Source organism: Scyliorhinus canicula, chromosome 4 (assembly GCF_902713615.1).
Source record: "Scyliorhinus canicula chromosome 4, sScyCan1.1, whole genome shotgun sequence".
NCBI classification, from domain to species: Eukaryota; Metazoa; Chordata; class Chondrichthyes; order Carcharhiniformes; family Scyliorhinidae; genus Scyliorhinus; species Scyliorhinus canicula.
This window is the reverse complement of record NC_052149.1, coordinates 8,461,962-8,479,406: the sequence shown is the minus strand read 5'-3', so window position 1 is coordinate 8,479,406 and position 17,445 is coordinate 8,461,962. Positions and strand designations below refer to the sequence as shown.

The 17,445-nt window shown below is 47.7% G+C and overlaps 1 protein-coding gene across 8 annotated transcripts in view; it reads right to left on the bottom strand.

The window, feature by feature from the left end:
* ttll7 (tubulin tyrosine ligase-like family, member 7) overlaps positions 1 to 17,445 on the bottom strand; it is a 302,308-nt gene that overhangs the window by 174,514 nt on the left and 110,349 nt on the right. For 5 of the 8 annotated variants that reach the window (XM_038793677.1, XM_038793676.1, XM_038793674.1 and 2 more), the window contains exon 2: positions 7,209 to 7,399. In XM_038793677.1, coding sequence (XP_038649605.1) covers positions 7,209 to 7,236 — 28 coding nt within the window. In that variant the 5' untranslated portion in view covers positions 7,237 to 7,399. Of the gene's footprint in view, positions 1 to 7,208; positions 7,403 to 17,445 lie in introns of all 8 variants that reach the window. The other 3 variants (XM_038793673.1, XM_038793671.1, XM_038793672.1) reach the window with 1 other exon arrangement.

Here is a 17,445-nt window from a genome sequence, read left to right as displayed (position 1 = left end):
AACAACACCCTGTAACCCAACCCCTTTGAAAAACCAAACATATGCACACCCCCCACTGCACTTCCGTGAGCTAGCCCACCCAGCTAGCTTGGTGGCCGCCATCCCTGGGGCTGGAGAGTCTCCCTCCTAGTGTTCCCTCCCCACCCTCGCCCCCGCTCATACAAACATCCTCCAACATCAAACAATCCCCACACAATTGCCCGACAGAAAAATACCAAAATCTAAACAAGCACACCTCCATCCCCCAACAGTGCAAATGGAAACCTTAACTCACTCAGCTCTGCCACTGGTCCCAAATCAATCCAGAAGGCATTACAAACAGCTTCCAGAAAACAAAAACGAGAAACTTTTTTTTAAAGAACAGAGAAACAGAAAGAAAAAAAAAACCATGAACATTGCAGCAAAGTTCAGAAGTTCTCAGTCCACCACCAGTCCTTTCCTTTTCATGAAGTCCAGCACACCTCCTCAGGCGACTTGAAATAAAAGTGCTGTTCCTCGTACGTGACCCAGAGACGGGCCAGATACAACATTCCGAACTTCACCTTTTTCTTAAAAAGGATCGCCCTAATCTGGTTGAAGCCTGCTCTTCTCCTGGCCACCTGCACACTCAGGTCTTGGTAAACCAGCAGGATACTACTGTCCCACTTGTAGCTCAGTGTCTGCTTGGCCCACTGTAGAACATATTCCTTATCCAAGTACCTGTGGAATCTCACCACCATTGCCCTCGGGGGGGGGGGGGTCCTGTTCGCGGCTTCCTCGCGAATGCTCTGTTAGCCCTTTCCACCTCCAAGGGCCGGGAGAACGCCCCATCCCCAGGAGCTTCTCAAACATATCTGCGATGTATGCCCCAGCGTCCACTCCTTCGGACCCCTCCAGGAGCCCAACGATTCCCAAGTTCTGCCGGCGGGACCTATTCTCTCGGAACTCCACCTTCTCCAGGAGCTTCTTCTGCTGGTCCCTCAGCATCCCCACCTGCAATTCCATCGCAGTTTGATGTTCCTCCTGGTCAGCTAGCGCGTTCTCTACCTTCTGGATCGCCTGATCTGGGCCGTCCAATCTAAGCTCCAGCCGCTCAATCGACTCTTTTATCGGGTCCAAACTGTCCCGTTTCTGCTGAGCAAAGCCTTCCTGAATAAGTTGCATCAGCTGCTCCGTTGACCGCTGGGTCGACAAGCCAGAGGTCCGGTCCTCCGCCGTGCTGTCTCCGCCATGCTGTCACCTGCTGCAGCTTCACCCCAAGCCTTCTCTGTCTTTCTGTTTCTGCCTTTACGAGCACTTCTAGTCCTTCTCTCCATGGACCGATGGGGGAATTCAGTACACAATTGCCTCTGACTTCAGATTTACAGTTCAAGTCCAGTAGAAAACCGGGGGAAAAAGTCCAAAAGTCCGACCCGAGCGGGAGCCACTAAATGTGCGACTTGTTCATGCATAGCTGCCACCGGAAGTGACTGTATGAATTTCATTTGTGCTCTGTTTTTACAAAGCTGATAACTAAGTCATTGTAAATGAGCATTGGCCTTTCGTGAAGAGAAATTCCATCTAAGTTTACAATGGCCCGCCCTTTGCCCTGGTAAATGGGGGTGTTATCATGGGAGTGTCCCTTTAAGAAATGTTTTTGTCTTATCACATGGCTTCAGTGATGTCATAGTGTGGGTGAAGCTGGGCTGTGGCTCTGAGTTTTACTTTCGCTTTGGTTTGGGGGCTGTTTTGTGGCTCTGAATTTTTTTGCTTTCGTTTTCACATTTGGCTGCTGGACTCAGAAAGCGAAGAATCTTGGCCGGTCTCTCTATCTTCACTTTAACAGCTGTTCCCAGGTTACTTGACAACTTAAAAGAAATAATTGCTTTCTGGAAGGAATTCAAACCTGCTGTTTTGGAAAGGAAACAAGAGCATCCAGAACTGTTCCAATTTAACAATAAGATCCTATAAACCAGTCACCCCTTTTGAAAGGTGTGGCCCAGCACAAGTAAGAGGAGCCTCACTCTGAAAATCCCCTCAGAGCTGGAGCTCCAGGACATCCTTCTCACCCTCTCTCTTTCCCCTGCCCACCCCCCCCCCCCCCTACCCTGCGCCGCCCCCTCATTTTCCATATTGTTAAATTGGAACAGTTAAAGGGGGGAATTTATCAAGGGTTATACATAGAGTGCTGCAGCTGTGTGGGGTATTTATGTCGGTAGCTGATAAAAATGCTTACTGTGTGTGTTTATAAAAGTGTTTACACAATTTGTAGAATAAAACTTGTTTTTGATTACAAGTGCTTAAGGCCTCTGTTGAATAATAGCTGAAAGGCAGACTCTTGTGCTCATCGTAGCCAAAATCGACAAACAGTTGTAGGTCAGGTGAACTCCATGATATACTCTGGAGTTTTCTAAAACCCTGGCCCATAACAGTGTGCTGAAAGGAGCCAGTCCATGTTTTGTCAATTACACCACATTGTAATTGCAGCCCCTGGAAGATACTGTAACCAGATCTCCAGCACTTACCAAGGGCAAGAATTTAAGGATGATGAGCGATTGGTGCTCTCCGTCCCAAGACTCAGCCCTCAACGTGTAGCCCCCGATTCTCGAACATCCACACCATTTAACGCTCACTTGTGTGTTGATGTGCTGTTGGGCGGGGCTTCCACTCGCCCTTGGAAAGAAGTCCCACTCTTGGCCAATCAGGTTGGCCAACGGCTGTTCAACCTGACCAGTCACAGTGCTGCAGCGGCCAGAAGCGGTGCTGCAGCGTTCTGCCTGGGACTTGACAGGTAGGTCCCATCCCTGGAGCTGGAAAATGAGGCGGGGGGGGGGGGGGGGCAGGGGAAAGAGAGGGTGAGGAGGGTGTCCTGGAACTCCAGCTTCCCGGGGAGGGAGGATGTGACCCAGCTCTGAGGGGGCTTTCAGGGTGAGGCTCCTCTTACTTCCCCCCCCTGCGATGGGAAACAGGCACATTGTCACTTTCCCTCCCTCCCTGTACCCACTACCGACAGCTTGAGAAATTGAGGCCAAACGAGATAAGGTCCTTAAGTGGCCATTAATTGGCCACCTAAAGGCCTTAATAGATGAGTGGACGCGTCCCCTGTCAGAGGCCCTGCCCGCGCCCAAGCATGAAATTGTATCTGGGTTTGGGGGATCGGGGGCCCCGAGCGGGGAGGGGGGGGGGGGATCGGGGTCCCGGGCGAGGTGGGGGAGTCCCGTCCATTCACTTTTATACCTCCTCCCCACTGTCCCACCTCAGAACCGGCCTTGGGGGTTCACAGAGTTTTGCCCCAATATTCGTTTTTTTAATTTTAGAGTACCCAATTCATTTTTTCCAATTAAGGGGCAATTTAGCATGGCCAATCCACCTACGCTGCACATCTTTGGGTTGTGGGGGCGAAACTCATGCAAACACGGGGAGAACGTGCAAACTCCATGTTGTGTTGTGTACTCTGGGATAACACAGGCTGCAACTCGATGCAGCTTTGACCAAAATATACTCCAGATGTTGAAGTAAGTTCAATCTGATTTATTGAACCATTAGCATAATTCTCTGTGAGTTCGACTCTCCTGCTAATCTTGCTATAGTAACTCAGTCTAACTAACCAGTCTGCTCTAAGCCATGCGGTGGGTGTGATGCTTCTGATCTGCCCCTGTCCTACTCTCTAAGTGCCGCCTGTGGAAAGAGACAGAGCATGTGTGCCCTGTCCTTATATATGGGTTGTGTAATGCCCCCTTGTGGTAGTGTCACCTCTGGGTGTCTTGACTGCCCATTGGTCATGTCCTATTCTATGTGTTCATTAGCTGTATGTCTGCATGTCATGACGTCTCTGGTGCTCCCTCTAGTGTTTACTTAGTCATAGTGTATTTACATTAACCCCTTGTGTATTTACAGTGATGTATATCACCATACTCCACACGGACAGTGAGCCAGAGCCGGGATCGAACCTGGGACCTTGGCGCCGTGAAGCAACAGGGCTAACCCACTGCGCCACAGTGCTGCCCCTTTGCCCCAATATTCTAACCATGGGATGACACAGAGATAGTGAAAAAAATGAGTCCTCACTTTCATTTATTATAAGAAATCGAAGCAATGTGATTTCCCCAGAGACAGATCTTTCTACCCCTGACCAGTATTTAAAAAAACAATCTCATTCGAGTAATAACCTCAATGTAGCTCACTATTTCACAGGATTTCATGTCTCATATTGATGGGTAGTACTTTTCCCAAACTAAATGTAGAAACGCAAGTGTCACGGATGCAGGCACCATGGCCCAGATATCCTACAAATGTTCCCAATCAGTCATCCTGGATCTGCATCTAATCTTTCAGCGTAATTGATTCACTTTAAGAAGGCTGTCCTGGTATGGGTGATGGGATGTGTCCTAATTCTCATCATTCCTGCTTCCATTAGTTTTGACATGTCATTTTTTGGGCCCAGGTACAAGGCAGTTGTTAGGCCCAGAGGTAGAAGCTGCTTTTATTGAGTCCAGCAAGCATTAATACCTTCATGAGACTTAAGAAATCTTTATTTCTCCCACCAATTAATTTTCTGTGGATTCCTCTTCCTTACCTCCCCCCCTTCAGGCAAGATGGGAAATTTGTTTCCCTGGGGATTCACCTGTACATTTGCTTCCGCAAAGACGAACAGGGGAACTGGTGTGGTCGCACTGCAGACAGTCAAGACTGTCAGCTGAGGCATATGAAAAATGAAAGAAAATCGCTTATTGTCACGAGTAGGCTTCAATGAAGTTACTGTGAAAAGCCCCTAGTCGCCACATCCCGGCGCCTTTCCGGGGAGGCTGGGACGGGAATCGAACCATGCTGCTGGTCTGCTTTAAAAGCCAGCGATTTAGCTCAGTGAGCTAAACCAGCCCGTGAGCTAAACAAGCCCCTATAATCCTCTTTGCATTCAAGGAACAGAAGAGGAAGTACAGGTGTTTTCCCGCTAGCTGGAAGGAACGTGTATGCCACACCAAACTCTCCTGATCAGGCCACGATGTTAATGTTGTGTTGACTATGTTGTTAAGATACACAGGTGACAGCAATTGGTGAATTAAGTTCTTGGAGAACTTTTAAAGAGAGACTGGTCTCACAGGTGCTCAAAATAATATATCTGGTAATTGTAGACTGCTGGGATATTGGGTTAGTCGGCAGTTAAGGAGACATTTGTACGGCTGCATTCTGAAAATAAACCTATTATCTCGGAAAGCATTAGTGTCTAATTTCATACTGCACCAACTGTTTGGGTTTGTGTTAATACACGGCACTAATATTCTCATGTGCTTCCCACCACTAACATGTAACCAACTGAAGCCAAATTCTCTGTCTGCATGAGCTTGCACACTTCCCGTTCTTAGCCCCTCAAAATCCTGGGGGTTACCATTGATCAGAAACTGGACTGGACGAGCCACATTAATACTGTGGCTAACAGGGCAGGTCAAAGGCTAGGAATCCTACGGCGACTAACTCACTTCCTGACCCCCACCCCCCAAAGCCTGTCCACCATCTACAAGGCACAAGTCAGGAGTGTGATGGAATACTCTCCACTTGCCTGGATGAGCGCAGCTCCAACAACACTGAAGAAGTTTGACAACATCCAGGACAAAGCAGCCCCGCTTGATTGCTCCCCTTCCACAAACATTCAAACCCTCCACCACCGACGAACAGTGGCAGCCGTGTGTACCATCTACAAGATGCACTGCAGTAACTCACCAAGGTTCCTTAGCACCTTCCAAACCTATGAACACTACCATCTGGAAGGACAAGAGCAGCAGATACCTGGGAAGCCCACCACCTGGAGGTTCCCCTCCAAGTCACACACCATCCTGACTTGGAAATATATCGGCCGTTCCTTCACTGTCGCTGGGGCAACATCCTGGAACTCCCTCCCTAACGCACAGTGGGTGTACCTACACCTCAGGGACTGCGGCGTTTCGAGAAGGCAGCTCACCACCACCTTCTGAAGGGCAACTAGGGTTGGGCAATAAATGTCGGCCTAACCAGCGACACCCACATCCCGCAAATGAATGAAAAGAAAAAAACATCACAATTCCAGTCTAAACTTGGCTTCACCTCACTGTGATTGCTGCGTGTGCTTTATGTAGGAGCTATGAAAGTATCTATGTAGTCGCTCATTATGAGAGTTTCCGATGTAAACATGTATCCTCCCTGTAGACCCCCCCCCCCCCCCCCACTCAACCTCCCCTTCCACTCCATGTTGATGTAGTTTAGTTTACAGCCACCAGGTGGTGATGTAGCACCACTCTGTGCTCTGATGCACTTCAAGTGGGGGTGATAAGGGGTGGAGGCAGCGGGAAGTGGGGGGATGGGGGGGAGAGGATGGAATGATGGAGGGGGGGGTGGGGGCGGCGACTAGCTTTTCCAAACAGTCTCACGCAAAGCATCCACCTTGCAATGAAAGGGACACATCAGATTTTACCGGGTGCTGCATTTCCCTTTTAGATTCATCGAATGGTCACAGTGGAGGGCAGAGTTTTGGGGTGGGCGCAGCCTGAGGGTAAGGGGGCTGCTCCATTAGGACTGAAATGATCGATTTCTTCGCTCAAAGGGTTGCGAATATTTGGAAATCGCTGCTCTCTGTCGCTGAGTACATTTACGGGTGAGATAGACATGCTCCCGGGGAATCAAGCGGTATGGGGAGTGGGCAGGAAAGTAGGAATGAAACCATGACCGTACTGCATTCATTCCGGGCGTGTGTAAGCAGCTAGCAGGCCAGTCCGTACTGCCCAGCCCCTTTTGGGAGGTGAGAGTGAGCGAGCTGCCTTCCAGTAAATGCCAGTCGACGTGGCTCAAAACCTTTCAGAAGAAAAGACAGTGAAAACAGGTGTACAGCCCTCCAAACCGCTCAAAAGACACCTCTTGCGGCGAAATCAGGCCCTCGACAAACCAGAGCGAAGGCCTCTGTCTCAACAGAACTCGGTGCTGTGGTTTAACATTCAATAAAATGTAGCAGTACGGTGGCGCAGTGGATTAGCACTGTGGCCTCACGGTGCCGAGGTCCCAGGTTCGATCCCGGCTCTGGGTCACTGTTCCTGTGGAGTTTGCACATTTTCCCCGTGTTTGCGTGGGTTTCACCCCCACACCCCAAAAAAGTGCAAGCTAGGTGAATTGGCCACGCTAAAATTGCCCCTGAATTGGAAAAATGAATTGGGTATTCTAAATTTTAAAAAAAACATTCAACAAAATTAAAAGTTTATTTAAAAAATGTGCCATTTTCTCCTTACCTCCATCACTGGAGAAGGATGGCATCATTCAGTGGCAGAAGGTAATGACGGAGGCTGAATTCTCTCTCTCTCTCTCTCTCTCTCTCCCGGACTGGCTGGCAGGTTGCTGGGCTGGGATCCACCCGACGGTTTGTTCTTCGCGTTCAGTCAGCCCATTGCAGCAGACGGGAAGGCAGAAGGCGGCTCAATCTCTGCTGGAGGGAAGAAGGCCACTGATCAGTGATGCACAATTATCATCTCCACTCGCTTGCACAGAAAATAAGTCAGCCCAAGTGACAGGATGCAGGCCGTGCTCAACACTGAAAACTGCCACAGCAGTGGGTACTCCAAAGGAATCGGCGTTGGATCAATACCAACCCCTAGCCCTATTCATAGATTAAATAAACATATGTTAAAATCTGCCAATCAGGCACAGTTTTTTTTTTCTTTTATTTTCTTAAATTTAGAGTTCCCAATTCATTTTTTCCAATTAAGGGGCAATTTAGTGTGGCCAGTCCACGTAGCCTGTCCACACGGACAGTGACCCAGGACCTCAGCGCCGTGAGGCAGCAGTGCTAACCACTGTGCCACCGTGCAAACAGGGGCATTCCACCAAGTGAGGTCACCTCAGTATGGGTCGCTGATGCCCCCCCCCCCTCTTTTTAGGAGCTCCACGTTTCATTCCCAACCTTTATGAGGCCCTTCATACCCGGTCTTTCCCACCCCTCCACCCCCCCGCATCATTCCCCCTCCACGGGCCCGGCTCCCCTCACGACCCGACCCTTGGCAGTGCCACCCAGGCATCCTGACAGTGCCCTTGCCAGCCTGGCCATGCCACTCAGACACCTTGGCTGTGCTAGGGTGGTAGTGCCAAGGTGCCTGGGTGACAGAGGGAGAGCCAGGGTGCCACCCTGCCCTGCCCCAGGCCATCCAGACGTCTCCACTGGCTTGGAAAACCCCCAGGTGCCGTTCCGCCAGGTCCACGGTTGTGTGGACCAGAACTAAACAGCGCCCTGGCGAGGCCTCAATGGGGAGACTGTTAGTTCCCGGGAGCCCAGAGAACCCGGCACATGGACACTTAAAGCAGTATCTCGCCCAGCGCAGGCGAGATCAAGATCGCAACGTCTCCCGAGGTTCGATTGAATCTCACAAGACATCTTGAGTGCCATGAATCACGTGAGAGGCCTCTTGCGAGATTCAATGACCTTGCCATGCCACCAAGGCGGTAGAACAAGGCTGGTAAATTGTGCCCAAGATTTAAAAATGATATTGGAATAAAAGAAAAGAAAACGGAGATGTTGAAGAGATGTTGAGATGCAAATTAGCTTATAAGTGATGAAATCAATTGTTTACCTCAGTGATTAGAGGAAAACAATGGGGGGGGGTCGAGAAAATGTAACTTCCAAGTTGAATGGAAGCTCTAAACAGATCATATTGGGTTAATTATAGAATCCCTACAGTGCAGAAGGAGGCCATTTAGCCCATCAGGTCTGCAACGACCCTCTGAAAGAGCACTCTACCAATCCTCAACTATCCCTGTAACCTCACCTAGGGCCAATTTAGCATAGCCAATCCATATCACCTGCACATCTTTGGGTTGTAAGGGCAGCACGGTAGCATTGTGGATAGCACAATTGCTTCACAGCTCCAGGGTCCCAGGTTCGATTCCGGCTTGAGTCACTATCTGTGCGGAGTCTGCACATCCTCCCCGTGTCTGCGTGGGTTTCCTCCGGGTGCTCCGGTTTCCTCCCACAGTCCAAAGATGTGCAGGTTAGGTGGATTGGCCATGATAAATTGCCTTTAGTGTCCAAAATTGCCCTTAGTGTTGGGTGGGGTTACTGGGCTATGGGGATAGGGTGGAGGTGTTGACCTCGGGTAGGGTGCTCTTTCCAAGAGCCGGTGCAGACTCGATGGGCCGAGTGGCCTCCTTCTGCACTGTAAATTCTATGATAATCTATGAAACCGGAGCACCCGGAGAAACCCACGCAGACACGGGGAGAACGTGCAGACTCCACACAGACAGTGACCTAAGCCGGGAATCGAACCCGGGTCCCTGGCGCAGTGAGGCAGCAATGCTAGCCACTGTGCCACCGTGCAGCCCATATATCTCCAGAAGGAAATTGACACAATATTGCAAAAATCCGACTTCACAGAGCGGATAACATCAAAGGGAAAAGTTGTGTTTCCGTAGCACAGTGATTGGGGGAAAAGGAAGACAGAGACACACACAGACACAGCTACCACCAGCTACACCCAGCTGCAGAAACAGTCTCCCGAAAACATGTTATTGCTAAACAGACAGCCGGTTAAAATCAAAACTCAAACTGAGCCGATACTGCCTCCACTGCAACGGAAGATGGTTATACCAAACATGGCCGTATAACCTGTGCTTGGTAAGTATTTGCTGGATTTAGCCTGTAGAGGTATATACTAATATTTGCTGGATTTAGCCTGTAGAGGTATATAATAGTGGATGTTGTTTGGCAACAGGGAACTCAGGTGGTTGTAACTAAGGGGTAATTTCCTGTAATACTGTGTGTGTAGCCATCAGTGTACATATGTGTTATAGTGTACTATAGTCCTCTATTGTACTTTGTTCATTTTCTTTTAAGTTAATAAATATTCTTTACTAATTCTTCACATAACGACGAGAGTATTCCTCCCTGATTCACATCATTTTCTCATGGTGTACCGAAATGAAAATACACATCACTAAGAACCGGGGGTTCCAAGCTACCCTGCTGGGTTGAAGGAAACTCTCGCATTGAACATCAGCGGGGTTCTTACCAAGCATTGGGTCTCTTCTGGCGGGATTCCGAAAAGCATAATTCCTTGTCTGTGGGGGAAGTTGTGACTTTCAAATGTAACGAGAGTGAGAAAGTGTGGAACCAAGTGAGGAGATGTGTGATTAAAAATAAAATGATTGCAATCTAACTCTTGCCATGGCTAAGATTTTCCCAAGGACGGAAGACGTAGCACTGCCTGGTTTACAGAAAGTAACCAAAGGTTAGTTAACTGCATCGGCTGATAAATTGGAATGGGATTCCCTGCAGGGGTAAGGGAAAACTGAGATTATTGAAAGCATAGCGAAACATTTAAAATTGCCAGGGTTGTCTGATAAGATCAAGTTCTCCGATAAGTGAGGACGGTGAATGGGCTAAAATTCAATCACAGATACAAATGAAGTAATTTGAAATGCAGGAAAACGACGAAGAAAAATAAATAGGAATGAGAACACGTGAACTAGAGATGCAGGAGAAAGAAAGAGAAAGAGAGCGAGGTTTTCAAAAGGACATGGAAATGCGAAAACCTGACGTGAACAGCAGGCGGCTGATATGTTTCTGGATTTTGTATGTGAAGATAAAACTTTTTCATGTTTGCCGAATGGAAAAGGGAAAGTTATTAGAATTTTAAGAGATACAGGAGCAAGTTGATTTATAATGTTGTGGGTTATTTGTTGTACCGAGGATATTGAATGAAGAGGTTCTGATTAGTATTCACGGCAAGACAAAGAAAATTCCTTTGGTGAAAGTAAACTGCAGAAAAAGTGCAACCTGGGGTGTTTCCGGATTGTGTGGTTACACGATCACAGGCACATAAGATGAAATGAATATCGCTTATTGTCACGAGTAGGCTTCAATGAAGTTACTGTGAAAAGCCCCTAGTCGCCACATTCCGGCACCTGTCCGGGGAGGCTGGTACGGGAATCAAACCGTGCTGCTGGCCTGCTTGGTCTGCTTTAAAAGCCAGCGATTTAGCTCAGTGAGCTAAACCAGCCCCTGAGGCAAGATAAGGAAGAGTTAAGAGCTCAGGATGAGAAAAATGAGATACGATTATCTGATACGATCTTTAGTAAAATGAATGAAGATTGAAAAACAAAGAGAAAGAAAAGAAAGAAAGAGAAGAGAAAAGTGTTTCGCTCAAAAAGATTGATAGAATTACAGCAGGATGATTTCAAATTAAAACAAATCTATAAAGTGGCTTACTCGGAATTGGAGGCTCAGTGTATTCCAGAATGTTATTACATAAAGGATCACATATTATTGAGAAAGTGATGCCCACCCATATTCGTGCACATGACAAATGTGCAGAAATACATCAAATTGTATTACGCCCTGAGTATAGGAAAGAAATTCTAAGGATATGGATTCCATTAGGAGGACTACTGGGAATAAAGAAAACACAAGCAAAGATACAGTAACAGTTTTACTGTCTGGGATGTAGTTAAATCTTGTTGGACATTGTTATAATCTGCCTGCTTACCACTGGCTGGGACTAATGGCAATCCCACAATCCTTTGGGAGTATGAGCTTCCCCAATGAGGGGGAGACGGAGAAATCATTAGCAGATTCCCTGCATAAATAAAGCTGGCCAGTTTGGAACCAGCTAGAGTGAAGTGAGCAGCAAGGATGTTGCTGCTGCTGTTGTATATATATGTTATTGTAAATAAATGTTGTTTTTTTCTATCCCTCAACTCGTGCTGGATTCTTCGTGGCCCTCACAAAACTGGCGACGAGGGTTAAAGTGGATAGCTGTCGATGCTGCTGAAGCCACCTCCCTGGATTTTTGTTGCATACAGGTTGGAAGGTGTTTTTTTGTAACACCGTGCCTCTGTATGGGCGTTTGGATGTTTTTGATGCTGCGCTAGAAAGTTGGAACCAGAACGCACAACAGATGCGTTACTATTTCCGGGCAAACAACATCACCGAAAACGACCGCCAGGTGGTCATATTGCTCACCGCCTGCGGCCCGCATACATTTGGGGTGATTAGGAGCCTTACGTACCCAGCTGCGCCGGACACCAAGACATTTGATGAACTTGTGACCTTAGTGGGACAACATTTTAACCCAACCCCGTCCACAATAGTCCAGCGTTACCAGTTTAATACCGCTGAGAGGACCCCAGGAGAATCCCTTGCAGAGTTTCTATCCAGGTTACGCAGGATTGCGGAGTACTGTGCCTATGGTGAGACCTTGTCAGAAATGTTACTCGACCGTTTGGTTTGCGGTATTAACAATGCGGCCACTCAGAGAAAGCTGTTAGCTGAGCCAACATTGACTTTTCAACAGGCCATTCAAATAGCATTGTCCCGAGAGAGCGCAGAACGGGGAGTGCAGGAGCAACAGGGAATGGAGGTGCATGCCTTGGGGCGCAACCCCTTCCGTCCGAAAGCGTCTCCCCGCAGCCCTGTGGTACCTTGGGCGAGGCGACGTCCAGATTGACGCCACTGACCATCGGATGTTCCTCCCCAAAGGGAGCCTTCTCCAGAACCAATGGATGAGGAACCATGTCCGTGTCAGACTTGTAGGTGCCGACCCCATCGCGGATGCCGGTCCTGGGGGAGCCAGATGTGCCGTTGTTTCGACCGAAACTGGGGCCAGCCCAGGGGCCGTACCTTCCATTTGGATGAACCTGCGGTGACTACTCCCGAGGACGTGGAGACGGAGGACGACTGCCTGCAGCTGCATTGTGTGGCAGCTCCCCGTGTGGCCCCCATTAAAATGACAGTACGGGTCAATGGTCACCCGCTTGAGATGGAGTTGGACACTGGCGCAGCGGTCTCCGTGATCACCCAAAGGACATTCGACCGCATCAAGCAGGGTATACAGACCCTTACATTAACCGACACACAGGCCAGGTTGGCCACCTACACGGGGGAACCATTGGACATTGCAGGAACTATGATGACCCCTGTTGTTTATGGACGCCAGGAGGGCGTTTCCCACTTATCATGGTGCGCGGCCGCCGGCCCAGCCTGTTCGGTCGGGACTGGTTGCGCCATTTGCGGCTGCAGTGGCAGCACATCCTCCAAACAGTTTCTGGAGGGTTGACTGAGGTATTAGGACGGTACCCAGATGTATTCCAGCCCAGTTTGGGGAAAGTAAAAGGGGCCATAGCCCGTTATAAGTCGAACCAGGAGCCACGCCGCGCTATTTCCGGGCGCGCCCGGTGCCTTACGCCTTGCTCGAGAAGGTAGAAGGGGAGCTCACTCGTTTGGAGACTTTGGGTATCATCAGGCCCGTCCGCTTTGCTGACTGGGCAGCACCAATTGTACCTGTAATGAAGCCAGATGCCACAGTTCGCTTGTGCGGCGACTATAAACTTACAGTGAATACAGCTTCCCGGCTAGACCAATATCCAATGCCTCGCATAGAGAATCTCTACTGCCCCTTAATTGGAAAAAAATAATTGGGTACTCTAAATTTATTGATTGATTGATATTTATTGTCACATGTACCGAAGTACAGTGAAAAGTATTTTTCTGCGACCAAGGGAACGTACACAGTACATACTTAGTAGACAACAGAATAATCGACAGAGCACATTGACAGTGGTGTATCAACAAATAGTAATTGGTTACAGTGCAGAGCAAGGCCAAACACGAGCAGCACGGTAGCATTGTGGATAGCACAATCGCTTCACAGCTCCAGGGTCCCGGGTTCAATTCTGGCTTGGGTCACTGTCGGTGTGGAGTCTGCACATCCTCCCCGTGTGTGTGTGGGTTTCCTCCGGGTGCTCTGGTTTCCTCCCACAATCCAAAGATGTGCAGGTTAGGTGGATTGGCCATGATAAATTGCCCTTAGTGTCCAAAATTGCCCTTAGTGTTAGGTGGGGTTACTGGGTTATGGGGATAGGGTGGAGGTGTTAACCTTGGGTAGGGTGCTCTTTCCAGGAGCCGGTGCAGACTCGATGGGCTGAATGGCCTCCTTCTGCACTGTAAATTCTATGATCTATGATCATGGGGCATCATGTTTAGTGTTCTTACAGGGAACAGATCAGTCCAAAGAAGAGTCATTGAGGAGCCTAGTAACTACGGGAAAGAAGCTGTTTCTATGTCTGAATGTGTGGGTCTTCAGATTTCTGTACCTTCTGCCTGATGGAAGGGTCTGGAAGAGGGCAATGCCTGGGTGGGAGGGGTCTCTGATAATGCTGTCTGCCTTCCTGAGTCAGCAGGAGGTGTATACAGAATCACTGTGGGGGTGGCAAGCTTGTGTGATGCGTTGGGCTGAGTTCACCACACTCTGCAGTTTCTTGCGATCTTGGGCCGAGCAGTTGCCATACCAGGCTGTGATGCAGCTGGATAGGATGCTCTCTATCGCACATCTGCAGAAGTTTGTGAGATTCGATGCAGACATGCCGAATTTCTTTAGCTTCCGTAGGAAGTAGAGACGTTGTTGGGCTTTCTTGACTGTTGCATCAACGTGAGTGGACCAGGACAGACTATTGGTGATGGTGACCCCCAGAAACAAAATAGATTTCCTGAAGCCATTAAGAAACATTAAAGCCAAGAGAGCAATAGAGGAATTAACCAAGTTTTTTGTTAGATATGGCTGACTGAAAGAGACCCAATCAGATCAAGGGTCAAATTTCACGCCGGATTATGTAAAGGGTCATGAATAGGCTGGAAATAAAACAAAATAAATCATCGGCGTATCGTCCTGAGTCACAGGAAATATTGGAGAGGTGGCATCAAACTTTGAAAACAATGATGAGAACATATAGGCAAGATTACCTTCATGATTCGGACAAAAAGATTCAATTTTTACTATTTGCCATTCGGGATACAAGTAATGATTCTACAAGATTTAGTCCTTTCAAATTGGTTTACGGGTGTGAAGTTAGAGGGCCACTAAAATTAATCCAAGAAATGAAACTCGCTTATTGTCACAAGTAGGCTTCCAATGAAGTTACTGTGAAAAGCCCCTAGTCACCACATTCCGGTGCCTGTTCGGGGAGGCTGGTACGGGAATTGAACCGTGCTGCTGGCCTGCCTTGGTCGGCTTTAAAAGCCAACGATTTAGCCCTGTGCTAAACCAGCCCCTGAATGATTGTTAAGTAAGAAATTAGAGACTACACTTTTGGAATACACATCAAATTTCAGAGAAAGACTGAATGGGGCTTGTGAGGTGTCAAGAAATAATTTAAAGATAGAATTGAAGGGAATGAAAGCAATGGCTGATAGGAGAGCACTTGTAGTTTTGTAGCAAGGGAGCAGTGTTAGTGTTATTAGCTGTGTGGGGTGAACTGTTGAAAGCTAGGTTTGGTGGACATCATCAGGTTGAAAGAATGGTACGTGCCCCAGATAGACATAAAGCTCACAGAGTGTGTCACGTTAACATGCTTAAGAGGTATTGCGATAGAGGAGATGAAGACATATATGAGGTCTTGTTAGTAATGAAGCAGGGAGAAGAGGAAGGGTTAAATTCTGAGAGTGGCTCTCCTCTAATTCATTAGGGTGATGAGGAAAATTGAAACAACTGGTTGATTTATCTTCCAGATAAGAGCCGAGCAGAATCAGGAGAGTTACTGCAGCTTTACAAATGTATTTGAGGGAATAAATTGGGAAGGATAGCGATCGTGATGCATGATGTAGTTGTGGGAGAATCAGTTCCAAGAAAGCAACATTCATATCGGTGTAATCCAGCAAAGTTATCATACATACAAGAGGAAATTAAATATGTGCTTCAAAATGACATGATTGAATTGAGTTCTGGTGATTGGAGTTCACCGACTGTAATGGTGCCAAAGCCGGGTGGAGCACAAAGACTTTATGTGGACCACAAGAAAATGAACATCATCACTGAGAGGGATTTGTTTCCTACACCACGTTGCATTAAGAGTTGTAGAATCTAAATTCAGCACAAAAATAGACTTCCTGAGGAATATTGGCAAGTACCTTCATCCGAGAGGGCAAACAAAATTAAAGCATTTGTGCACCAAATGGACTTTATTAATTTAAAATTATGCCATCCAGGATGAAGAACACACTCACTACATTTCAAGAGAGTAACAAGGTTATTCAAGGACTGAGTGACCGTGCATATTTAGGGCATATCATGGGACATGTTCAGATGGGGCGGCAGGGTAGCATAGTGGTTAGCACTGTTGCTTCACAGCGCCAGGGTCCCCGGTTCAAGAGCTTTGACAAAGAGTCATCGGACTCGAAACGTTAGCTCTTTCCTCTCCCTACAGATGCTGCCAGACTTGCTGAGATTTTCCAGCATTTTTCCCTTTTGTCCCCGGTTCAATTATTGCTTGGGTCACTGTCTGTGCAGAATCTGCACGTTCTCCCCGTGTCTGCGTGGGTTTCCTCTGGGTGCTCCGGTTTCCTCCCACAAGTCCCGGCGAAGTGCTTGTTAAGTGAATTGGATATTCTGAATTCTCCCACAGTGTACCCGAACAGGTATCAGACTGTGGCGACTAGGGGATTTTCACAGTAACTTCATTGCAGTGTTATGATTTTTATTAGATGCGGAATTACAGTCTGTTTGGAATTTTCCAGAACCTACAACAATAAAATAGATTTTAAAATTCCTGGGAATGAATGGATTGTATTGTAAGTTTGTGTCAAATATTAGCAGTGTGGTAGCACCACTAACAGAACTCTTGAAGAAGAACAAGAAATGTAACTGGATGGGCGACTACTGAACTACATTCCAACATTTTCAAACTGTGTTGACAACAAAACCAGTCAGCTGCCCCAAATTATAACAAACAGTTTGGCTGTGGATGCTGGTACCATTGGTGTGGGAGCTATATGGTTGCAGGAAGATGAACTTGGTTTTGAGAAGCCTGTGGGGTATTCCTCAAGGAATCTAAATCATCATCAATGGAAGTAAAACAAATGGAAATGTCCCCACAGGACGATAGGCCAGTGTTCTTCAAAGTCAGGGGCGCAACCCCCCGGTGGGTCGTGGGCGGGTGTCGGGAGGGTCACGGAGCCATTATCCGCGGCGCTCCCGATCACGCAAATCCCCGCGCAGCAGCCAGCTTTTCATAATGCCGGCTGCAAGCGGCTGGGAACATGTAAAAAATAAAATAATTTGTACACACATGCACATTCCGCGAACATGTCAAAAATAAATTCGGCCGCATTGCACATGCGCGCACAATGATCGGCGCGCATGTGCAAATCGGGCACGCATGCGCAGTGCGGCCGCTATTTTTTTTTTACGGTTGCAGCTTTTTGTTTTACAAGTTCTGTAGTGGTTTTGACTCATTTATTCATTTATTTTATTCATTTAATTTTTTTTTCATTTATTTTATTCATTTAATTTTTTTTACAAGTTCTGGGGTGGTTTATTCATCTTTTTCATTTATTTTATTCATTTTTTTTTTACAAGTTCGGTGGGGGGGGGGGGGGGGGGGGGGGGGGGTTATTTGATAAAATTTTATAGGAAAAAATCAGAACTTTGGACAGATGGAGACTCCATACTTTCCGACACCGGAAGGCTTCACTTTCCTCCAGCAGGTTCC